This window comes from Protopterus annectens, chromosome 10.part0, assembly GCF_019279795.1.
Source record: "Protopterus annectens isolate FY-2018-M chromosome 10.part0, PAN1.0, whole genome shotgun sequence".
NCBI classification, from domain to species: Eukaryota; Metazoa; Chordata; order Ceratodontiformes; family Protopteridae; genus Protopterus; species Protopterus annectens.
In genome coordinates this window covers 1,671,397,381-1,671,424,883 of record NC_056744.1, presented here as the reverse complement: position 1 = coordinate 1,671,424,883, position 27,503 = coordinate 1,671,397,381, and the positions used below count along the sequence as shown (strand labels likewise).

At 38.3% G+C, this 27,503-nt stretch overlaps 1 protein-coding gene across 1 annotated transcript in view; it reads right to left on the bottom strand.

The window, feature by feature from the left end:
- The window catches only part of LOC122813885 (zinc finger protein 420-like), a 175,904-nt gene extending 149,196 nt beyond the window's left edge, over positions 1 to 26,708 (bottom strand). Inside the window, exon 1 of the mRNA XM_044086425.1 lies at positions 26,232 to 26,708. Coding sequence (XP_043942360.1) covers positions 26,232 to 26,474 — 243 coding nt within the window. The 5' untranslated portion in view covers positions 26,475 to 26,708. The remainder of the gene's footprint in view (positions 1 to 26,231) is intronic.
- Positions 26,709 to 27,503: the final 795 nt, after the last annotated feature.

Here is a 27,503-nt window from a genome sequence, read left to right as displayed (position 1 = left end):
TGATCAGTGAATGTGTCCTGGTCCCTAATAAGTGTCAGTTTTCAAAAAGTGTCATCTATGTAGTAGGTGCATGGCTCTATATATTTGCCAAAGATGGCTATATTGCATTTCTTTGAATTTTAGCTTAAGAACATGATAATGGCACCATTTCTTTCTATGTGTTAGATCATCTTGGGGAATCTGGGACTCAGCTGGATAGTTTATGATAGCAATGAGTTTGCAGTCAACTGCAAATCTGGTCAGCCTCAGGCCCTCAACATTGGCTGTGACAGCAGAGAAGTATATACTGAAGAAATGTGGCCCAAGGACCAGTCACTGAGGGAAGCCAGTAGGAAACACCCTTTTTAACAGTTTAGGTTGTATCAATGAGTCAGTTTGACATCCAGTGGATTACATAAGGCTTTATATTTTGTTTGATTAGCTTGTGTATAATGCCAGAATGTGGGACTCTGTATTCCACTATTTAGTTACTCACCTTAAAGCTGTTTTTTGGCACAACAATGATCAAAAATCTTGTCATGCTCAAACAGGCCTCATAGCGCTGCACTTATTCTAATTAGGTGATCTGGTGCAGTCATCTCTGAAATGTGGCTTAAAATAATGTGTTAGCCACACCCATGCTATAGTGCTCATGGCTGCCTATTCCTTGGCTGGAAGACCATGTACAAGTAGTGCATGTGCACAGCCATTGTAAATCTTGGCCCCAGTGTTCATTTCCATTATGCTACATTGAATGAGTACTGTGCTACCTTGCTGCATGTCAATGTACATCACATGGTGTCCAATCAAGTGCAACCATGTGTATCAGGTGACCATTTTTCTTCTGAATCAAACTAGCAGAGTGGACATGACCTCTTCATACACTGACATTATCAAGGCTCCTAAATGGTGCAGCTGACAGTGTAAAATCTTCCTTCACCTGCTGCACAGGGACTATATAGAGTACCTGCTGGGGAAGTATGAATGCCACCTTTCTAAAGCTAATGCCTAGCAACAGTTTGGCAGAGTGTTAAGTGAAGTCACCAGAATTACCTACTGTTGCAAACAGTGAAGGTACAAATGTAGTGACCTGCAAAAGTACCACCCAGACCTTCTACACCAGTGGAAAAGAGCAGTTACGGAGAGGAAGCCCCCTTGTTATTCTTAGCATTCTGATCTTGATTTGACATTGTACATTAGGCCTAACACCTACAGCTGTAACTGCCTTCAGTTTGGTGGGACATGCTGTGCTGATTAATCTTTATTTTACATTGTTTATTAGTCCAGGAGATACAGGCAAATAGGATGGCCTGTCAAAGTATGACAGGCTTGACAGGCAGTGAGGTAAGCGTACAGTACTGCTGTGCATTCTGTACAGTTTTAACAAAGTATAACATACATTAGCAATCTGTTGTATTTCTTTCTGTTTTATGTACTTATTAAATTTTATTGATGCTTTTTCATCACATATTATCTTTTCCTACAGGATCAGCCATGGTACAGAATATGGAAAGGCAGTGACCGCTGTCCTCTGCAATGGCCATCACACCTACTGCTGGGTCCAAAGCAGCCCACAGGGTTGTGTTTCAAAAGGTGATGAAAGTCACCCTGTGGAAGACTACCTAGAGGGGTTAACTGGTGGTCTCTGTGGCCTCCTCTCAGGTGAGTGCAAAGACTCCTTACTAGAAAGTTGTGAAGAACCCCCCTCCCCCCCCCCCGAGTCATTTAGTGGGAAGAGTAATGGCTGGGGATTACTGGGGTGGACTGACAACTAGATACCCAAACTGGTACCCTGGAGCATCTCCTTGTGAGACTGTTTGAAATGCATGACCAGTTAGCACTGCCAATTGGACCTGAGGGATTTCAGCCCTAAGCTGCTCTGTCAGATACTCCTATCTATGTCGATCCCCAGCACTGTGTTCCACATCCTTTTCTGTCCCTCCACATCACCAGTTGCCTATCCTCTGTCAGTCAATGTCTATCCCCTTTTGTCTCCATTATGTCTCACTACCTATCCTGTCAGTCTTTGCATGTACTTGTCTAGGAATCCCTGCCATCTTTCCTATACCCACTTCCCACACCTGGTTTTATTTTAATTTATTTACTTACCATTTGCTAACATATTGCTGCACTGGTTTAATGACCCTTTCCAGCCACTGCATATGCCTTACTGACAAAAATCAAAATAAGTTGGTACAGCAACACATGGTAAAAGAAATATAGAACTAAACTGTATCACAGTGTAGTCCTTTTACAGAATATTTAAGGCAAACAGATGCATAGCAAGACAAACATGGATGTACATACATGGCGAAACCTTAACAATAAAAACAGAGTAGAAGAGAATCCGCTGTTACATTCTTCATTACAAATATAGGTCATGATAGTATAAACTGTGTTGTAGTGTAGGCATGTCTAACCTGGTGTGGTACAGCACTCACAGGTGGTGGCTTATAGCACGTGTCCTTTCCATAGTTTTATGTAAGACGGCTCTATCTGTGAGGCTTCTAATATTATATGGAAACTTATTCCATACCACTGATACATTTTGTAAGAAGGCTCTGTCAGTGATTGAGATTGTAAAGTAACTGTCATCCCATAGACCCTTTTTAACATATGTACCAGTTTCAAAAAGAAAAAAAACTCCCTTCTTCCCGCCACCTGACTAGACCCTTCACATTGTCTTTCTGCATGTTCCACAGTTTGCTCTTCCCAATTTATTTATTTATTTATTGATTTATTTTACATTTGTTTACCGGAAAAGTCCAACTGGGCAGAGCCCATTTTCAGCTGAGGCCCAGAGAGAAAAGCTCCACAAAAAGTGATAGTGCATACAACATTAGTAACAGTAAATACAGGATGACAAACAATATATGGAACATAAGTTACAGTAGATACAGCAAATCTAACAGTAGATACATCATCTGATATGGAGCTTAACATAGTGATATAAACATAGAACCTATGAGTATTAGTTTACATTTGTAAAGGGAAAATAATTCTAGATTTATCACAAATTTAAGAATAAAAAGAAAAAAAGAAAAATCATAATACAAATAAGATCATTGTCCATGAGACAGGCTAAATAATTAATGGAGAGTGTATTTATGATAACAGGAGATCAGCCAGTGATGTTGCATGAGCTGAGCCAAGTGTCAGATAATTTTTGAGTAGTTTTTTAAACTGGTGTGTGTTGTCAGTGGTAGTTGAAAAATCATATTATGGGGGAGGGAGTTCCATGTTTTTGAGATATTGGAAGAGTATAAGGAGTCTCCTGCAGTGTTATTAGTTTTAGAGAGTTGTAATAAAGATTTATTGGATGATCATAATGTTTGAGTATTAGAGTAAGGTTGTAGTAAGCATTGGACAGCTGTAGTTTTTTCGGGGTTATACAGTAATGGTGGATTGAAATTCTGAATCATTACCTTGTGGCATTCAAAAGTGCACACATTAATGACAACTACACACAGGCTACTGAGATTCAATTAAAAATTTCACACCGTTGACATGAATAAATGTGAAGTGCAGCTAAATATTCCACTAGACAGCCACCAATTAATGTGATGTCTGGCCAATACCCCACTGGACTGCCAACAATAAAATGTGACATCTCCCACTTAAAAGCCAGATAAGTAATTAAGGAGCCTCAATCCTCACCACTGACCGGAGTGTGGGAGCACCACGGAAAATATCAGAGAGAAATTCCACAATTCCCCTAAGAGCACAACAGGAACAAGCTCTATAATCTGGGACTGGACTGTACACTTCTGTCCACCCCAATGCAACTCCTTATTACACACTTCAGAGCAATGTGTCCCAGTTTAATACCTCTGATATACTCGCACTCAAAGTAAATTTAAATCTCATACATCCAAACACTTCTGGGAAAGTCGTATATAGATTTTCAGCTGTGTCCCTTCCCCAAAATAATGCGGTAATGCTGCCATCAATCAGAGTGTCTTCACACCCTTCTGGGTGTCCAGTTATGAAAATTAAATGTCAAAATAAATGACAGCTATGACAAGAGCAGACAGGCCTTTGAGGAGACCTGGGGAGTATCAAACTGGTATAAACACTCTCTATTCTCTAAAAAAAAAAAAACACTGATTTTCATCCACAATGTGAAGTAATGAAAAACATTTAATAATAGGTAAAATTATTACAAGAATATTGAAAGTTATTGATTTACAAACACAAGAATTCAATCACCACAAATGTAAAATTAAACTGTAGGATAAAAATCCATCATTCCAGAAAAACTTTATCTTAGTAACTAAGCTTTTCTAATCTAACTACAGAATATTGTCCCTGATCTAATCTAGCACATAACAGCAAGTCAAAGGCAGGCTTACAGTTTTTGGTGAGTTCTCTTTTCTTCGAGTGTCACTGCACAGCACTGTAACTGACTGCAGCGCTTCACAAACTGCTCAGTACTTGACTAACTGCACAGCTTAACAGCCTCAACTGTCTTATTTTTAAAAATAAAAACTGTTTGAAAAGGTTCTTTTCCTGTCAATCAGATGTTCAAATAATCACCTAGCAACCAGGAACATTCTAATGACATCACCTGCTGTTCAGCTGATTCACCATAGTACTTTAGAATCTCCCTCTCAAACATACACAATTAGAAATATATAAAACACTGTCAGATTCTGTAAACATTCAGTTTAAACAGGGAAATACTCAACATTTTAAAAAATGTTTACATTTCACAATTAGACATGCTGGAATACAATGCAAGTTAATCTGAAAATACACACAAATCTCCTGCCAGACATGCTAACACAGATGACAGTTTTTTAATTTTCTTCACAACATATTTACAGAAATATGAACATTTATGTTTAATTGTATAATTAACAATATAAACATAACGCCACATGAGGGGATTTGAGAATATAAGTCACTTATTTTTGTAAATATTAAATGTTCATATGGAAAATTAAATATCTTCATAATTATTAGTAAAACTGTATCAAAATCTAAAGAGTTTTCAATGACAATGGATTTTTCTATCTGCCAGCATGGCTTTTCAAAAGTACTTCTCTCCTTGCAATCTGTGTAGAAGATTATATAGGAATGAAGGCTGTACTAATTGGTTTTCTGAGACCGTAGTTGATGCATGGAATAGACTACCGAATTATATTAAAGAAAACACTACTTAAGATATTTTTAAGATCAGCTTGGATATTTAGTATGGGAATGCCTCTTTTTGTATGTTGGCAGGCTAGAAGGGCATTGCTGCCCATGCCTGAACCATTTTTATACATGTATTATGAAAGATTAAAAATATGAATAACAAGTGACAAGCAGTTATTAATTTCTCACTTACAGGGTGTCCTAAATTATTAATGCTATGCCGGTTTGTTACTTATGTATTTCTCTTTCTTGTACTGCCTATTATAAATTGGTAAGTCACCCAGGAAAAGTACTATATGTGTGAAAGAGCTAAACAACAATTTTAATGTTAGAAATGCTAAGGCCAGGATTCAACAATACACTGCAATATCCCATTTGTAGCAGGATTGCTCAGTGCATTATGCCAGTGTGATTCAGGGACACTGCAGTGCTACAGTTGTATAAAGATTCGAGTCTGCTGCATTATGCCAGTCTCAGTGAAGAAGGCTGAATACAAATGCAGCAGGCAAGGAGCATAGCTAAGGCTGATCAGTTGTGTGAACTTCCCTGGAAATTATCACCAAGATCAGAACAGAGCAGTATGATAATTCAAAGAATAGCTAAACAACGCTATTTGGGAATGAAGCAAAAAATTGTACATCTTTTGATGATGTATACCCATTCAGTTCTATAACAGGGCTGGGATGTTAGTTCTGTAAGAGGTAAGTACTTGTTGAAGCCGTGTGTGTGTGTGTGTGTGTGTGTGTGTGTGTGTGTGTGTGTGTGTGTGTGTGTGTGTGTGTGTTTGTGTGCGTGTATAACTGCACTGCATGGACTGGCTGAGGGGAATACTCACACATTTAACTGTAACTGCGTAATGTTGTATTCAGAGACAAGATGATGAGCCACTAATGAGACATTGCTCTATGAAGCTTTACTTTGTTTCTCAGTCATATCACATCACCATCAATCTGCTGAGCACTGTGGCATCGCCCACGTAGTGCTGGTTGTTGAGATAACTACCCTACTTCTAAACCTGCTCATCTCAGATTTCTGTAGGACACACATGCTAAGTGCAGATACACATGAGCAAATGCCACTAAACCTCTAGAAAATGCAAGTTCGACAGCAAGCTCAATGTTCAAGTTTTTGGCATATGTTGCAGTATTGGACCTCAGAAATGGGGATCTAATTCTGTACAATGCAACCGAGTCAGACAGAGATGACTCTATGCCTGCAATCACCCATCACTAATCTGCATCAGGCCATGTGAAGCTACTTGCAAGATTAATTTTTCTGAACACACCCCCACACTCTTTACATCACCACTGTAAATGCAGCCAAGTCCAGAATTACATTTTTTTCTAAAGATTAACTAGGGAGACATTTAAAACCTTGATTTTGGGAAGGCATAATTTCTAACAGACCAGGTTGTAGGTAAGTGCAGAAACTGAAACACAGTAAAAAAAAAAGATATTTTTTGATATATAGATAGATTAATAGATTGATATATATGGGATACCTTTAGAATGATGCACTAAAGATCAACCACAAAAGGTTGTGTCACAAAACTTCAGCTGTAAACATGACCCACACCTCCTGCTACTTATATGTACCAACACCAAGAACTCACTTCACTGAGGAAATGCAAAAGCCCAACCCTCAGTGTACCTTAATCTCAGACAAGTTACTGGCTTCTGCACAGCTACTGCTAAAGCTGGCTGAATTTACATGATTCAACCTTTTGCGGTCGATCTTTTGTGTACCAATACTATAAGCATTTGACATTCTGACTGTATCTTGTATATGTACATGTGTGTGCGTAACTGTTATGTCCCTGTCCAGAGTAAATAATTATATATGTGATGTAAAGCCTGTGCAAGTGCTAGGATATACATCTATAAACACACACACACACACACACACACACACACACACACACACACACACACACATGGCTGTAAAACATAATTAATATTTTCTTGTTTCTCACCTCCTGCTAAAAATCAAAAAGGCCTGAAAAACATATTGAGCGCAATTCCAAAAGATTGCAGTGAAATGTAAGTTTGATATAAACCTGACGGTAACCATTTCCAATTCAGAAACAGCTCTACCACAGTACTGTACCATAAAGAGTGGCAGTACCACGGTGGGCTGTATGTCTAGTCTTCCAAATTTGCTAATGTGGCACTCAAGGGGAATATGACGATACCACTGAATTCATGACTGCCTATAAATAAGAAATGAAGTCCAATCCCAATTTGGATTGTATAGTCAAGAGAATTCCCGGGCAAATGCCTTACCAGTTTTGCAGTCAAGGGTGAGAGATCAGACCTTTTTAAAAGAGGGTGGATGATCAAACTCACTCCATACCAGTCAGCAAGGACATCAATACAGCATTTACAAAAAGACACCCCAAAGGGCTGAACACGGTTTATACTTTGAGCAACTGCCGAAATGGTTTCCTGAGACACAGTACATAAAACAGTTGAAAAATAAAAGAAAGAACAGAAAACATTTGCCTATTTTAGGTGATAAAAGTTGTAACATGCGTTAACAAAAATATTCTAGGAAAAAAGTGAATATTATTTGACTATCAGTTACCTACAATTCTGCTAAGTGGAGTATCAGAAACATCAGCTACTGACAATCAAAAGATTTTAATAGCAACCAAAAGGTGTATAAAATTGTAGGAAATAGGCCCAAATTTATAAATAAGAAAGTATCTAGTTTAAAGACATTCCCTGGGATTCATTAATGCCTACCTAAGTGTACACTGTTATGAGTGAACAGACAACACAAGCATAACTCACATCTTCTTCCTCCTAATTTTAGTTTTCCAACTGATTTTCTTGTAGCTTTAAATACTGAGGGGGATTCCTAAAGGTTACCACAAAGAGTAGACTACACGTACACTTAATGTAATTTTTTTTCTGAGTGACTAGAAAGCTGAAAAAATGTGGTTGGGATTTTCTTGAAACAGATCGTGTACACTTAGTGTAGGTATTATCGAATCTGGCCCATTGTTAAAACAGAATGACTTTGTTTACAGAACAATGCAATTAAAGGAGTCTGCATATATGAGGTTCAATGGTGTTTTATAGTCATTTGAACTACATGTATGGTACCAATGAATACTTTAATTATAACAGAAGTGGACTGGGTTTTGCTGCCAATATATTGCACTAACAAAGCTAAAACAAAAGCGTGCTCATGCATATATGAACATAGTAACACAAAATAAGAATTCAAACAATACTCTTTGCAGGCACACTATGACATGCCAAATGCAAAAGAAGTGTTTATTCTCTGTAATATTGCCTTATAATCTGGTCCCAAGAGGTGTTTGCTACGTTCCAGATTTAGAGCATAATGAATGAAATTGGCAGATTACTTTTGGATAAAGTGTGTTTCCCTGGTTTAAAAAAATATTTTAGTTTGAAAAGTATCTTATGATGACAGACATTTTTAAAATGATGTAAAGCTTCAAGTTTTTAACAAGGGAAAACTATGGTAGGTTAATTATAAATTTACCTTATTACTCAGTGCATGTCTGCAGGTGTGTGTGTGTGTGTGTGTGTGTGTGTGTGTGTGTGCGTAGAAATAAATTAATTAATAGATACAGCACAATGCAAAAAAAATGCAACCAGCTCCAACAAAAACATGCAAAACAAGGTTCGTTTTATAGCAGTAGACCCAGATTTTCACCATACATGCTTAATAGTATAATCCCATTTCAACAGTCAGAAAATATAGTATGCAAAGTAGACCACATGACATTCTCTGCATCAATCAAAACACTTTCTACACTTATAAATATATTACATAAAATACAGAAAGAAAAATTATATATTAACTGTTATTTCATTATCCTAAAAAGGGTCTATTTAAACAAATGCCCTATTTAACCCAGGGAAAATAATGATCCGAATAAAATAATGCACCTCCTTTCTTTGTTATTGAAGGGTATGCTTATCTGTCAAGGATATTCCCCAATCACATTATCTATTGCCACAAGCACAAAGGTAGTCCCCTCATGTGTCATCTTATGTTTATATAGCACACTATGTTTTCTCTCTCTCTCTTACATCTAATGTTAGTGAAGTGTAACACTATGCTCTGTTTATAAGAGCAGATTTGACCTACATATAATGCCACAGAATGAGACATGACCGTGTAGACCACCCACTTTGTACCCCAACATATTTTATTTCTGTTAAACTTTTGCTGCTTTTCACCAATGAAACACTGTCCATTTCTAATATGTATTGACAATATGAATAATTTCCACAAATGTTATTGGCAGTTCACCCTCTATTAAAGGATGTACGATGTTCACCCACATTTCTACCCCTTGTATAACTAACCGTACATTTGTCTGTAACCACAGTATGAAAGAATCTGCAGCAAACAATATATGCCAATGTTTATTCAAAGCAGAGCTAATAAAAGTATTATTTTCCCCATATGTATAAAAAATCTACAGGTCTGCTTTTCATCATCATCATCTGTATGATATTGTAGTACACTCCATCAGCGTATAATCTTACCCTCCAGAAATATTTAATTATTCTGCCTCCTTACTGTAACCCTCCTGTGCATTATAAATTATCTTTAATCTAATAAACTGTGATTCTAGTATAGTGTTAAGAACATGTCTAGGATGAAAACTAGTGGCCAATAGGAGGGAGTTTTTTAGCAAATGACTTGCAAAATATTCTAGTCACTATTTTGCCAACGTCATCTTTTACCACTTTAACACCAAAAAATAAAAATCCATCTCCCATAAACTGTAATATAATGTAAATTTGATATTAAATTCATTACTATTCAGCACCTCACTGCTAATAATGGATCCTCAACTCCATCCCAAATCAACCAATAATCATCTAAAACATGCTCCCACAAACAAATCTTCCTCACAAATGAGTTACATTTACCATTCATAATGTATATTTCTTATATACAACCCATAAAAAAGAAGTCGACACGTATGGCTTCAAATATAGCACCCATAGCCATACCATTTAACTGTAGAAAAATTCTGTCCATAATAAAAAAAAAATGTATTCAAGACACGTTCCCACATTGGTAACAGAAAAAATCATTAAACCTTCTAGAGTGCAATTGTGCCTTTTCCAAAAAATATCTAACAGCCTTTAAGCCCCATCCCGTGGAAGATATTACTGTACAATGATTGAACATAAGATACTAATGTACAATGACTGAACATCCAAAGTACACGTAACAGATGTAAATTGTACTTTACACTTTTCTATAACATAAATAAAATCAGCACTATCTTTTAAATGATATTTTTGCTCTTTTAAAGTAGGCATCAAACGTTTATACAGAAAAGCTGAAAGGGGTTCCGTGACAACATGTCTTCTAGGACTAGGAATGCAACACATGTATCTTAGGAAGCAAATAAAACATATGTCACTTGGGATTATCAACCTTTAAATGTTGCAATACCTGACAATCCATTATTCCTTTCTCCCAACCCTTACAGAGAAATTAATCATCTATCTCCCTCTTACACACATACACCCACATGCATAAATACAAACAGCTGTAAAGTCAGTGCATAAACCCAGGCATTGAAGGCAGAAGAAGCTAAAGTACCTGAGATGGGTGGTAGGATGCACAATGTCAGATGATAAAATAAAGGCATCAAAGCAGAAGACAATGTAGCTCCTGCTGCTGATAGAGATCTACATACACCTGTGTGTGTGTGTGTGTGTGTGTGTGTGTGTGTGTGTGTGTGTGTGTGTGTGTGTGTGTGTGCACACATATGTGTACATTTATATATCATAAAATGGATAAACATAGTTGACATAGATTTCTATATAAAATATAAATATACATATAAAGAGTAGAGTGGTCATTTGTTCTGTATGGTGCAGAAACCTGAGCAGTAATGGCCAAGGAATATAGAGTTGATGGAGATGAAGTGCCTGAGATGGGTAGATGGATGCTTAATGTGGGACAGATGAAGAAATAAGGACATCAGAGCAGAAGCCAAAGAAGCTCCCAATTGTCAATAACGTCAAAGAAAACAGATTACAGTGGCTTGGGCATATGTGCAAGACAGCAAATGATCTTGTGAAGTAGATTTCAGAGAGGCAAGGAAAAGGCAAGAAGAAATGAGATGGATGGATTGCATGAGAGAAGATCTGTGACAGTCGGGTCTGTCTGTGAAGAAGGTTGGAGAGTGGCATTGCATCAACAGAGATGCTAGCAGTTGACGTAACACCATGACCAGTGATGAAAATGGGAAAGAGGGGGTTGATGACAATGATATATATGCTTCCACTTCATGTTATCCACAGGCATGAATATTGACTTTCAAATCATCAAAAAGGCACAATACTGACAAACAGCATTTAACAGGGAATGGCTATTCCTGACTGTAGTGTGATCAGAGAGTCAATATATACAACTAGCAAGTGGTTGGGATGAAGGAGGCTGTGCACCCTACAAAAAAGATATTTTTTTGCCTTTTTTTAACATTTTTCCCTTTCAGTATTACTCCTTTGATGATTCAATGATTCAATGGTCAATATTCCAACCTGACAGTGAAGTGAACTATATCCATATGATTATATAATGGGAGCAACCTTCAATCAGTGAAAATAGATAGCAATCACCTACATGTAAAAGTGAAAAATCACAGTTAAAACCAGGGCAGTTTACTTTGTAGACAAAATTTACTGATGTCATAATTCAGTAGCAAGGAATACGGAGTGTTTTTTTCCTGTAGGTGATATTCTTGGAGTCATAGTATGTCAGACTGCGTGCTAATTCCAAAACCTTCTGATACACCAAATGTTTTTTCATTATGGATGAGAGTGAGTATGCATGATTATTAGTTGGTTAGGGTTAGAGTAAGGAGTAGGGAAGGGGATAGATTTAGTATTGTCCATGTGTGCTACTGTGTGTGAAGTATCTTGTTTTGTGGTGCTGTTACTGAAGAGTTTTTTTATAAGGTTCTAGGCACGACTGGAGTTAGGGGCAGGGTTTGGGTTAAGGCACATTAGTTAGGTGGTGTGGGGGAGCCCTCATCCCCATTCATCCTTACATGTGCTAACCTGCCCCTATCCATATCCCTAACACAAACGATATACATTCCCTTACAAAAATCCCTGTACATAACAGTACTACTATTAGTACTACTATTAACACTGTGACTGAAAATGGTGTCAACAAAAAAAAAACTGTCACAAAAGCAGATGGCAACTGTTTGTTTTCCTTTTGTGACTAGTGCAGCTTCAATCTCGCTCTTTTTATGAGAAATATGTTTTATTGTGCAGGCACTGAATGCATGTGTTTTAATGTTTTGTTATGTCAATACAGTGTCATACACCAAAAACAGTAGGATATAAGGGCCATCTAAGATGGCTGCACAATGAACAGCAGCTTAATTTCAGGTCTCCTAGTAGGAAAAAAGAAACTGATGTATAAGAGCCAGTAACTGCTTGATTTAGTAAAATTCAGTTACTGGCTAGTAAGTACACTGCCTGGGTGCCAGGAATAAACCCAGAGAGCCCAAAAGAAAGTCAACTAGAAATGGTGAAGAGAAAACACTGACTGGGAAGAACTCTGCAGCTGATCAGCAAAAAGCAATTCAAACTCCAACTTTAGTACAAGAGATGGCTTCCAGTAATTTTGAGGAAAAAAAAGAAGTCAAATGTGCTCAGAGCTGATTAAAATAAATGCAACACTGAAGGAGTATATCAATTCAAATAACAAAATTCTGAAAAAAAGCTGGAAGAGGCTTTAAAGAGCTGTGCAGATGAACTGATAAAACTACAAAAAATAAGATGTAGAAATGAAAAAAAGGATGTCTGAGTATGAGACTGCTCAAGAATAGCCATTTCAAAAAATGGCACACAGAGGGCAGAACAAGCAGAGAAAACCTGACATTTTCTGCTGCACCACAGAAACTGGAAGGAACAGACTGTATTAATTTTATGAAACCACAAAAAAGTAACTGGACTAATATTCCACAGCAGGATTTGTTAATTGAAAGGGCACATCATGCGTATGCTCTAAACGTGGCCATGAGAAAGCAGCCAAGACCTGTATTAGTAAAGATACAATCATAATAAAATACAAAAAAGGTGCAGCATTAACAAAATAAACTTTAAACCAAAATAATTATTAAAGATGCAATTATATCAGCAGAAAGAGTTGATCCTGACAAAACTGTGGCAGAAGGACAAAATATTTAAAACTGGAGACAATACGTCGTTTGTTGAAAATTATTATTCACTATATACCATGTGGATGAGAAGCAATTTTATCCCAGCAATCATGGAATGTCAAGAGTCAGGTGTGAGATTCAAGTTATTGCATCAAGCTGCTTTCAGAATACTTTTTTCCTGGAGGATCAACGTCATTATTTCATGCAGAACAGGCTAAGGAGGAAAAATACAAACGTCTGTCCCAACAAAAAAGTGAGTCATCAAACAGAAAGGGACTCTGCTTCTCATTCTTCTAATAAAGCTCATAGAGACACTTTGCCAGTGAAACCTTTTCCAATGTTGTAAAGGAAAATGCTTGAGAGACAGGAAAAAGGAGTGCCCTGAACTTGAGGCACAGTCTGGAGTCGGTAGATGGAGATGAACAGGAAGAAGACCAGCAACACTGAATTAGTGAATACATGTAAGACTATAAAGCATCAGTGACATTTATGAAATATGACTTTGCAAGAAAGGGTGGCTGGGAAAGATTAGATTTTTGTTGACTTTGTTAAACTTGTTGGGGGACTGACAGGCCTGTGCCGCACTTTGTATTATTAATGTCTGGAAGGAACTGTAAGTAAAACAATTTTGTTCTTAAAACAATGTGTGTATAAAGCATATCATAATATAAAACTGCATGTTATATAGTAAAGCATTTTCAGTGGTTGTTGTATGTGATTAATATACCAAATAAATGCATTTTTTCTTTTTCAGTTTTAAGAAATGTAGGCAATGTGAAAAGAGAAGAAAGGATGAGTAACAGCAAGTTTAAGTTAATTGGTTATATTTCTGGGTTGTTTGGTCAGGGGGGTGATGTAAATGTACACACTGATTATAATGTATATAGAAATGAAATGTTTCATAGGTGAATATCTGGATTAATACACATAGCTTAATCTAATATCATGTTTTTTTTATGTAAGCAAGTGGGTTTTAAAAATGAGATACCACAATGTATGAGATACCACAATGAGCATGTAGCCCAGGCCGGTATGACCCTGACCTTGAGTAGCATCTTACCCTCACCAAGAATGATGCCACAATATGAAGACAAGATGATCAATTTCAACAATTGGCTTAAGTACTGGTGTCATTCAAAGGGGATCCAATGCCTGTCAGCTTGGGATGATATGCTCGACAAGCCACGATGCTTCGCTAGGGACGGTTTGCACCTGTCACCCCTGGGCTTTCGGATATTGGCAAAGGCTCTTGCTACCCCTATAGTGCCTTTTTAGGCAAGGCTCAAAAGACAAACCCACCTCCATAGATATCACAAGGGATAAGAAACTAAGAGTAATGCTACTCAACGCCAGAAGTCTAAACCTCAAGATGCACGCACTCAAAACTCTCCTTAGCATGGAGAACATCGATATCTGTGCAGTAACAGAAACCTGGTTCAGGGCTCCGAGAGCACCCCAGCACTACCAGGTTATACCTCATACCATGCTTTTCGCCCCAAAACTTGGACCAACCACAAAAGGAGGGGGAGTATCGATATTCATCAAAGATACCCACACCTCCAGGTTGGTGGCAAAGCACGAAGCATCAGAGACTATCCATGTGCAACTAACAGTGGGTAAAACTGCCTTCCAGTTTATAGCCTGCTACAGACCACCCTCCCAAACCCAGGAACCCCACTCGGCCTTCCTGAGAACACAGGAAAATATGAAGGTCTCTCCAAACACCATTATATTAGGCGACTTCAACTACCCAAACATAGACTGGGAGCATTACTCTAGCTCCAACACCCTAGCCCAAAGGTTCCTAGAATTTATAAACTCAAATGCTATGGAACAACTTGTTACCATTCCCACGAGAGGGGAAAACATACTGGATCTGATCATCACCAACATGGGTACTCTATGCTCCAGACCAGAAGTGTATCCCTCACTGGTAAGATCAGACCATAAACTAATCTCACTGGATATTCACATCCCGACCCCACCCCCTGCCCAGAAAACCACAGTGAAAAACTTCTCTAAAGCAAATTTCACACTCCTCAAAACCAAGGTGGAATCCTTCAAAGCCCCGGCCTGTGGAAAATATGGCCCAGACCGCAGAATCCTTTATAAACGCATTCTATGAACACCTTCAGGAATGCATGGATCATGTGATCCCGAATAAAACCAAGACCCAATCCTCCAAAGGCAGACGTCCTGTCTGGTGGACCCCAGCCATAAACAAACTATACAATAGAAGGAGGAAGCTACTAAATGATAGAACAAAATCCCAAAAAGGGAAGGCATCACTGATCAGTATTAGCAAAAAACTACAGGCACTCATAAAATTGTCTAAGGCCAGCTTTGAGAGAAAAATTGCACAGGACACTAAGGATAATCACAAGGCTTTCTTTAGTTATGTTAGGAACCTGGGTGGTAATTCTCAGATATGCTCAGAATTAGTCCAAAATGACAAAAATACACTGAACCCACAGACATTGCCAACATCCTAGCTGACAGGTTCAGCAAACTTCTCCCTCCTCCCTCCCCACCAAAGGGCAAATATCTATCCCAGCAGAGTGCTGCCCCCCTGACATCTCAGATGCTCAGGTAAGAGCCACCCTCTCCAAAGCAAAAAAACACAGCATCAGTGGGACCAGACGGTGTCCCAGGCTGCGTCCTACATGAACTCCAAGAAGAGCTAAACCCAAACATAAAACTACTGTTCAATCTCAGCCTTACTACAGGATATGTGCCCAAAGAGTGGCGTACAGCAACAGTGGTCCCTCTCCATAAAGGTGGTGCCTCAACGGATCCTGGAAACTATCGCCCCATAAGCCTGACTAGCTTAGTCTGTAAAGCTATGGAAAGGATCATCATGGACCTCATAAATAAAGATATTGGGGACCTACAGACACTGGATCCTACCCAGTTCGGCTTTGTTAAGGGCAGATCCTGCCTTTTAAACCTGGTTGATTTCTTTGAAACAGTCACCAAGGCGATTGACGAGGGGAAGGTGGTCCACACAGCCTACCTGGACCTCGCTAAAGCCTTCGATATAATACCCCACTCGGGCATTATAGATAAGCTCACCAGCTTAAATATATACCCCTATGTCACTAGATGGATTGCAAACTGGCTCAAGGACAGAACCCACATGGTTAGAATTGCTGGAGCCATGTCAGACTCCAAACTAGTTACAAGTGGTGTCCCTCAAGGCTCAGTCCTGGGACCTCTCTTGTTCGGTATATATTTCTCGGAGGTACAGGCCAACACGGAAGGACTGTGGCTGACCAAGTTCGCAGATGACTGCAAACTGGGCGCCATAATCGACTCTCCAGCCGACACAAGCAACCTCCAAAAGGGCCTCATAGAAACAGACAACTGGTGCCAGAGCCATGGCCTCAAGCTAAATGCCAAAAAGTGTATAGTCATCCCCTTTGGCAAAAACAAAGTGCCCACAAATTACCACATAGGTGGTAATCCATTAAGTACAGAAGAAGTAATTAGGGACCTGGGGACCCAAGTTGATAGCAATCTCTCATTTGACAACCACGTGGCCAAAGTGGTTAGAAAAACATTTTATATAGCCCACCTAATCATGAAGGGATTCACATCTAGATCAGGGAGGTCATCATGCCTCTTTACTCATCCCTCATCAGGCCCATAATTGAGTACAATGCCCTTTTGGGATGTACCTTACCAGACACCTGCAGCAACTGGAAAGACCCCAAAAGTACCTCACCAAGAGGATCAAAGGGCTCAAACAGATGCCATATGCTGCCCGGTTAAAGAAACTCCAGCTCTACTCAGTGGCATACCACCTGTTCAGAGGCGATCTGTGCCTGACGATAAAGCCATGTCCAACCCCGAATTAATGGACATGCTGCACCTCAGAAAATCCAAATCCCATCGAGCTACGCGCTCGAGAGACTTGAACCTCAGCACTGAAATAAATAGGACATGCTGGAGGGACAGATTCATAACCCAGAGGCTCCCTTCACTCTGGAATAAAATCCCAGTCCAGGTTAGGCAGAGTCCCTCATTGACTCTCTTCAAGAGGAATCTTGATGAGTGGATGGGAGATCGTAGGTTTACCCCGGCTATCACTTCTGTGTCACTGTTAGACAGAGGCACAGTATACTAACCTCGAAAAAGGGCATAGCAAAATAAATTTAAAATGGGTGGTGAAAGCCAAACACATTCTGTCTAGGCTTATAAATGCCCTAGGGCAGATAGGTTCATATGTTCATAGGTTCATACTAGGCTATGTAACAAATAGTTTTCCTCTTGCAAATAAATGTTTAGTGAGAGTTGAGAAGTACATTCTGTTCTTATGTTTCCATGTAAACAAGCTGACTAAAGGTAAAGGAAATAAATCAAGAGGTATGTACACTGCTTCCTAAGAGAAATGTAAAATTATAAGGTACAGGGAAAAGTAGATAAGTAAAAAATAAAGCTAGAAATTACTGGAAGTGAATAAGAAATAGCAGCTTTTTTGTAACTAATCATTTTAATGATTTTACTAGAACAGTATATAACTTAGTTTTATTTAAAAATAGCACTTTTTTCTTAAGGCTAAAAATTAATGCTTTCTGTAAGCATACAAGCTGTTGTCATATCTGGGAGGGAAATAAAGATAAGACAAGAGCAGACAGCAATTAGTGTAAGTAGGAACACAGGCTGTAACATGTGCCTTAGCATGTATAACTTTAATTTTATGTTAGTTAATGCCTTTAATGCCTGTGGGTGCAATTGTTCCTTTCAGAAGGGTTAAACTTCATTATTTGAATGTGTACATAGTTTTGTGTCTTTTAAGTTAACAGATTATGAGGGAGTTCTGGGGTGTATCTGCTTTTTTTGTCTGATGGTTTTCATTAAAGCAAACTGTCTTGTAAAATGTAGCATATATTCAAATGGACTTGACAAGAAACAACTGTATAAAGTATCAACCTGCCAAATATTAGTGGATGCATGTAACAAAAAAGCTGAAAATAGATATTTAAATAGATGACATATATAATAGTTGAGAATAACAACTTTATTTTATAATAGTTACACTAAACATATTATTTTGTAGCATGAACGACCTACAGGTATAGACAAAAAGTACTGAATTATCTTTAGAAATGCAGAGTGTAAACAGCACTGCTTTAGGAAACACTTTTGTAAAGAAGTTAGCATGTAAATTTAATAAAGAAAAGATGTCAGGATAGACATTCAGTGCAATATCAGGGACAAAGGAAAAGGGAGTAATTATACTAATTGCTGGCAGAGATCTAATAGTTACAGAAGAGGAAAAAAGTAATGGTAGATTTGTGTTAGTAAGGAGCTACTGGCAATGGAGGAGGATTACTCCTGTATATATTTATATTCCACTTTAAACTATTATGGAACTTTAAACAAATTGGGAGGAAATAATCAGTTTCTGCAGGGAATATTACTTATATGTGGGCCTGGAACTTGAATTGCAACAGTGAGGATGTGTTTGAGGGATGTAGAAGGGAAAATATAACAAAAGAGGGTTGATTTCTGAAGAATTTTATAAAAATATTTGGTATGGAAGACATGAACTCAGTAGTAGGAACTTGGGGAGAATTTGCATGTTACTTCCCAAGGTACAATAACTGGTCTAGACTAGACAGAAACTATATTTTACAGGAGTATATGCATTTAATTGAAAGCTTCAAAACACAGCTGATAACTATTTCAGATCATGTGCCAATAACAACCAAGATGAAAATGCAGGGTGATGAAGTAAAAATAAGACAATGGCACTTCCTCACCTACCTGTGAAAAACAGAGGAATTTAAGGAATGGGTAGTAGAAATTAATTGAGAGTTACTGGGGAAGATAGAAGCTAGTGAGTGGGATAACATGAAAATGGAGTTTAAAAATAGGGTAGAAATTCCTTAAGACGTTATAGCTAATGAATGTGTTTAAAAATATAAAGAGTTAAAAGATTTTATGAGGGAAGGGAAGAGGGCAAGGGTCAAGTCTGGATAAGAGAATCTTTCCAACAGAAAAAGGTGGTTACCTGATTTGAAGGGATATTTATACTTGGCAGATACACAGTTAAGACTAATGTATATATATATATATATATATATATATATATATATATATATATATACACACACACACACACACACACACACACACACACACACACACACATGTACACACGTGCACACTATAAGCAGAAAGCTATAATTCAGAATGGAAGGATGCTTATGGAGAACAACAACAGCCATACAGAATATTATATTTAGAATGTAGCAGAAATAAGCCAACCTGGGAATGGAGAAAGGCTATTCTGCCTATAGAAATGACTGCAATTAAAGGTACAGATAACAGGCAAGAGGGGGCTGGAATTTACTGCAGAAAACTGGCAAAGGATCCAATGCAATGGGGGGAAATAACTAGAGAGGGAAAGGTAATACAATAGGATTTAGACTGCAGGCTAGAGACTGCCTTCCCTATTAGGGATTGCTATCAGAGTATAGGCAGAAAAAGGGATAGGGGAATACTAAAGACCTGCTCTGGTACAGCTTTTAGCTGAATCTAGAACAGAAGCTACTGTTAAAAACAGATAATTAGTAGAACATATAAAACAGGTTAGAAAAGATTGGGAGGAGAAACTGGATAACCAGTTTACAAGAAAACAATGGGAAGACGTATGTTTGGCTCCTAAATATACAACAAAGTCTAGAAGATTTAGGATTTTTGATTGGAAGTGTTTGCATAGGTTTTTTTATATAACCCAAGCAAACCCTAAAGTATATTCCTAGGTAGATGGCAAATGTGGGAGGTGTGATTGAGAAGAAAGAGGTAACTGGGGATACATGCTTTGGGAGTGTAATGAGCTGGCAGACTTTAAAAATTCTTTATAGAGTACTCTGTCAGAAATATTGGATGAGCAAATGGGTGTAACTAAGGAAACTATTTTTTGAGCTGGGATACAGGATCTGACTTGGCTAGACATAGTAAGGCTTTGTTAAGTTTAATTCTGGAGGCTAACAAAAAAGCAATTACTAGAAAACTGAAATCAAACTGTAAATCATCTGTATTTGAAGTAGTGAATATCGTAACAGAGATAAAAGAACTGGAAGTGAGATCTTTAAGTGGGATCTTTAGAAAAGGGTAGCATCACATTACATAGAAAAAATGGAAATTGTATAAACAATGCATGCATAATAATGTTTTGGAGGAGGAATGAGGTTTAAGGGAAAGAAGGACTTAAACAATTTATGTAATGTTGGATTTATAATAATTGTAAAAAAGAATAGTTGTGATGTATAACATTTGTAACTGAACATGTTAAAGTTTATTTTCTTTTATGTAGCTGTATGTTTGCCTACATCTTGTGTTAATTCAATAAAGGTGTTAAAAAAAGAAAGCAGCCAAGACCTGTATTCCTAAATATGCAATCATATCAACAGAAACAATTGCTCCTAACAAAACCATGGCTGAAGGGAACAGTATTATATGTTGGGGACAGATTGTGGGAAATGATTATTCACTGTACACCAGGCAGAAGAGAAGCAACTTTATCCCAGCAATCAGGGAATGTCGTGAAACAGGCATGAAATTCTAATTGATATATCCATCTTTTTTCAGAATATTTTTTTCCTGGAAACACAAAGACATTATTGGATGCAGAACAGGCTAAGGAGGATACAAAAAGTTTACCGAACAAACAATGAGCCAGCAAGCAAAACTGAATTCTGCTTCTCATTCTTCTGACAACAATAATGCACACAGACAAACTTTGTCACAGAAACCTTTTCCATTGTCCCAAAGAAAAGTGCTAACAAAAACAAACAAAAAAAAAAAAAGAGCAAACTAGAAGAATCAATAGTACATTGAACCACAAAAGGGTATTGGGAAAAGGAGATGGTCAGGAAGAAGACCAGCAACAAAGTGAAATTAATGAATAAATGGGAGAGTATAGATTATCAATCCCATTAAACATAAGATTAGAAACATGAAATGTGGGTTTGAAAGGAGTGGCTGGGAAGGACTGCAAGTTCGTTGACTTTGTTAACTGTTTGGTAAATTCTAAAGCATAAACCCCACATTATGTCATTATTGTTTAGAAGGACATTAAAGACTGAAGGAGTAACCAAGTAAAATGTTTTTGTTTTTTCTCAGCATCTGTTTATAAAATTTTATGATGTAAAAAATACAACAGCATATAAAAACACCTATCACCTTTTTTTGCATGAGGCAAGCCACCCTGTACTCCCATGTAAAATGTAGCCCGCCACATCACAAAAACTTATATATGCTAACTCCAAGGTCACACAAACACAAAAAACAGAGAGAGAGAGAGAGAGAGAAACACCTACTAGAATGGAATCACTGACACACACACACACACACACACACACACACACACACACACACACTGAGAAGTCACACATTTAAAAAACAGACACCAGCCAGCTCTCACAAGTAACAGCACCATTATCTAACCTTACTTAACCCACACATTCATCTATCCACTTCTGCATACACTCTCTGCACTTACTCAAACCATTTGTTAGTACTCCAGATAACCTAATGCGAAGCCAGTACTACTGGTGTTCACTTGTATTTACACAAAGAAACACCATTAAGCCTAATGAGGAGTGGACCAAATCCACTACACCCATACATAAGCTTACTTTTAACTTTTAACCACTCTGGCTGTGTTTGTATTAACAAATTATAGAAGAAAGTGCTCAATCATTTAATGAAAGGGGTCTATATCAGTTAATTGAAGACACATTTCAGCGAACCTGACTTCATCGAACCCAAATGACCAAACTTCACTTCCGCAAATGTTCACATCAAAAAAAGATTTCACCAGGAAAAGAAAGCACTTGGCCAACAGCGCAACAGAACACACACAACAGTATGTCAAGCCCACCCAAGTGGGGGGCACAGCCCCCTACACCCACCTAACAATACATACCAATTCTGAGATTGGACTACAGTGGGGAAAAGGGCAACATTGTGCTGTTGGCCAACTGCTTCCTTTCCCTACTTAAATCTTTCACAGATGGGAATGTTTGCTGTAGTTTGGGGTCGAAGAAGTTAGGTTCACTGAGGTGAATCTTCAATTAACTGATATAGACCCAATGAAAGTGCTGGATTTGCTATCAAACTTTTTTTTTCCTTGGCTCATGTTTAACATCTGCACACACACTTTCTGCAGGTCATGTTTTTTTTCTGTGGTATTCTGAGCTCAGAGGATTATTTATAAACAAGTGAAGTATATGTTCTGTTAGAGAAAACCTGACAAGTGCTGTTGAAGACTATTAAAAATTACTAATGATATGAAACAGCAAAATGAAGCACTGCTACATCAACAACAAAACTACTACATGTTCAAATTCAGAAATAATGAAAAATTGTTTATGATAATAACTGGGGATCAGGACATTAGTTCATAGAAGTTATGCCAATAGTGTACATCCATCCATCCATCTACAAGCCATTTTCCCATTTCTTGCACATGGGGTTAGGGTGTCACTTCGACAGTGACAATCATCTAGAGCCAAGGGTCACACATCTGAGAAAATCCAAGAAAATGTTCAACACTAAGTAGTAGGCCCCTGTTATTTTACATTTCTTTCCTTACCTTGTTTTGTGTAGAGAATGAGCATATCTACACACATGTTCCTGTGGACATGCCATTATATCTTATGAATGATGAAGTAAATGCTGTAGGTTTCCCGGCTCCCTGTGTTGTTGTTACACTATAATAGTGTAAAGTTGTGTTGTTCAAACACATAACAGGTTGTGTCGTTGGCAGCACTTCAGTTGTTCTTAATCCGGATCACAGCAACACATAGTCACACAACTGAAGGTAAGTCTACAACAACTTATTGTGCAGAACCAAAAATTACTTATAACATAAGGATGGAAAGCATTCGGCTCAGAAGAGGACAGGGGAGTACTACATGAAAATCTGCAGGACAGCTTGACAAGACTATCAGTGCCAAAACATACCTGTACAAGGCTTCATGTTTCTTTTTGGCTCACTGCAGCTGATCCTCATCTGACAACAGGTCCTCTCCTCATTCACTAGGTCCACTCGACCTACTTTACCTCCTCTAGGGTAAATCTGAACCATGTATGGAGCTAATCAGGAGACTGAGAAACCTGGGCAGCATTGCACTGCTGCCTGCAAGTGTTTTTGATGCTAGTTCCCTGCCCTTTAGACTTCCATCTCATTCCAGGGACTGTCATGCAATGGGCTCCTAGTGCAAACTGACCATGGCACTGCATGTGCCTCAGCCGTGAGCCCTGCATCCCTACAGTACAGCCCCTCACATGTCCCCCCAGCCTTCACAAGGGATCTTACAATGGTATTTCCCAGAGTACAACCACCCTCAGGATGGGCATGCTCCACCTCCCTGCCTGTACACTGAAGCACCCAAGCCAGTACTTGAACCTCGGTCACATGGACCATTTTCCCCCTCGTTGACAGCAGCACAAGTTTAAATATCCTTGTTCTGGTGAGAAAGTAATTTATGCTTAAAGGTGAGGGCATCCGGTACATATCATGGCTCAATAAGAAACTGTTCCAGGTGACTGGTCTGAGGGTTAAGAAAGACTTTTCACCTTGCATGAGACTGAATAAAGGTCAGGTAAAGGCCAACTACAGAGCATGACCATAAGTACTTAAAATGTGTGTGCAAAAGAAGAAACTGTTTATACTGTATCTTAATGGAAACATGTCAGTTGCATCCTTTCATATGGGAAGGACAGATCTTATACATTACAGATGAAAAAGATAAGAACCAGGCCTCCTTGCAAAGCAATTCAACTTTTTTATGCTTCATGTGTGGCTCAGATACAAGACAGTACATTCTCATGGCATGTGAAGACTGCTTGCCTAACCTATGTTGCCCATTTCCTTGTCTATTAGATAACCTGGGGACTACACTACAGATCCATCAATGATACACTGGAAGCCCTGGGTTTATGCTACGGCATGTCCTTCTCACTGACCCTGTGTACTGTTTGTTGTGAGATCAGTATAGTTTACTGACAATATACGCAAACTACTACTGACCACATATACCCGAAATGCTCCAGTTTATGTTCTAGCCTAAACAGAGCCCACAATCTCTAACGTGAGGTTGCTAGGTATGTACACCCTGAGCAAAACAGGATTTGGCTTTTAATACTGGATTCCCACCCATTACGCACTCTGTTCACTAATCACATCTGAGTTGCAGACAGCTTAGACAAGAACTTGTTCTCTGCACCAAAAAGACTGCTCAGCCTCACTCTCATCATCACACACAGTTGAGTCACCTTCCTCTATTGGATCTTTGTTCTTAGAATGATGAAACGTCCAAAATTTCACAAAGAGATCCAGATAGGATCTAAAAATGGTCTATACAAAAGGAGAAATATCAGTTTTCTACCACTGATGACCATTTCTATGTATTTATATAGGTGTGTGTGTGTGTGTGTGTGTGTGTGTGTGTGTGTGTGTGTGTGTGTGTGTGTGTGTGTGTGTGTGTGTGCGTGAGTGCGTGCGTGTTCATGTATATGCAGTATACCACCAGAGCTTTTCTTTCTTGCTGTCCTCAGGGAGATAGTTTTCTATGACTAATGACCATTCCTATATATCCACTGTACCCCCACCGCCTTTCTTTCTTTCTTGCTGTCCTCACGCACTGCATGCTTTTTAAACTTTGGATCAAAGCCCCCTCACACCTAGGTACAATAGCTGCACTTACTGCTCTCATGTTTTATCCAAGAGTATCCAAAATTACGAGTGTCACCTGAACATCAATTTGTCATTTAATGTACTTGTCTATCTACCATACATGTTACTGTCTTCTCCCGGATCGACTTCACAGTGTTGTTTCTTTCTGACTATTGATTGTTGTTTTCAGAGTGTCATTAACAATTACCTGTGTCACACCATTTTACTGTTAATATTTTCATTCCAGGCACTGTCATACCTGTGCAATGAGCACAGTCTGCTGGCCCATGTCATGGCTGAAAAGGGTCCTCCTAGCTAAAGAGAGACAGACAGAGATTTGCTACTATGACTACTTCCTGTCTATCTATCCTCTCCATCCCTTCTCGTTCTTCCCTGATGCATTCATTATATTGCATTTTGTGACTGACTTCTAAGCTGTATCAGCCTATTTTACAACTTTGCACTATTGGCATAAAGGTTAACTTTCCCCTTCAGTCCTTATACAACATCTCCGACACAGAGGTGGACAGCCTCAGCATTGACCCATGTGGTAAACTTGTCACCAGCCTTCTTCAAACTGAGATGGATTTTCTATGACCCTTTATGACCTTACCCAATTAATGTGTTATCCATGCTACTACCTAGGAACTCAGTCCAAGTCATTCTAATTTATTCATGATTTGTGATAAACCATGTTATATTCCTTTTGAAAGTCTAATCAGGCACATCCACAGCTTCCTTGTGTTCTAATATCCTTGTTTGCTACTCAAAAGAACTGAATTAGGTTGTGTCTGACATGAACCCACCTGCCTTGGAATATCTGAATGCAGTGAAGCCTCTTTTTCTAATATGGTGCCCTGAACTTTTACCACTATCTAAGCTACTAACCACCGAACGTCACAATGGTAAAAGCCTACTGTTTTCTCTTTTTCTGACTATGTATCAATCTACATTATGAATTCACACACCTGCAGATATGTTTAGGACAGCCCAGCACCTCTCACGATTTGAAAAGAAGCTTGCAGTAATAAATGCCCAGCTCATAACATGAACATGAAAACAGATATATTTCTGCTGTCAGCAAGCACTAATAAAATAGTATTAGTGGTAATAATAATAATAATAATAATAATAATAACAACTAAGCAATATAGATTTCTAAGATTGAAAATTCACAAAAAAGCATATAAACACATCCTACGTTATTTTATGTTAGTCATCAGGCACTAAGCTTACCTTATACACACTGACTACCTCACGTAAAAGTACAAAACTGTGACATGAATGCCTGGGAACACACAGGACACAGATAAAGGCCTCATCCTCCTGGCAGAACAACTCCATTCTCCGTCTGTGCTCCCCACAGCACTGCTCTGGTCTCCCATTTGTGCCACACAGATTCTGCATCTCTGCTTTCTCTCTGCATTTTTCTTCTTGCTTTGTGTATTCCAGCTTCAGTCTCTGTGACTTTCGAACCATATCTGCTAGCTGTCAGTTCACCGTGCAACTGTTCATCTGAAGTTCCTGTCTAAATTCATAACAGGTCAATGTTGTTGTTTTAATCCTGTTAAAACACAGACTGCAGGCAGCACTAGTGTCAAAATCCAGAATCACTTAACTTTCAGGCAAATAATTGCATATTCATAGCTTCATAGACTTCATTCTGCACATTGCAAGCCATGATTATTGCAGTTTTGTCCTTTTTAGTTTCATTTTCGGAGCACAGGAAGTACAATGTGTTGAGAGGTGACCACCTCCATTTAAAGGGACAAAGCACACAACTCTTCTAATCCTAGATTAAATGTCACTCTAAATACCTCTTTTAACTCAAGTAATCCAGTTTACAAATTCCTAGTAAAATGTTTCTCAGAAGTCAATTTACATAGGCATTTTAAGTAAATTCAAATACCCAAACTCAGATAAATTCCACTACGTCTGACTGTGGGTTAAACTTGTTATATTTCCCTTTTCTACACTCTCACCTTCTGCTTGTCTGTACCAGCACTGTTAGGATTTAACGTTAATCCCATACTTTTAATAGAAATTCTTTCTAGTAATCCCAAAAAATAACTACTTTGTTTCTGCCAGAATAAAATGCAGTGTTAATGACCATGTTTTAGAGTCAGAAACTGAGAGTAATATTTATTTGTTATTTATTTCTATTTGTTTACCAGGGTAGCTCACCAAACCATTTGCAGTCACAGCCCAGGTGAAAAGGATCACATTAGAAATGAACAAAACATATTTACAAATACAAGGATGTGCTAAAAAATAAATATTTACAGATACAAGAATATGCTGCAACAATTAGTTCAAGACGCAGGTTACAATGTCAAAACATGGATGGAAAATGGTAACTATGCTTAGCCAATAGATTGAAAAAGGCTTTTCCCAAACTATTATGTTCTGTTTCAGTCTAATACTGTGATTCAGTAATAGGTCTTTGGAGCTCAATGAATAATTAAGTAGGTCAGCAAGTTAGGTTGTGTCAGAAAGTAGTGTACCTCA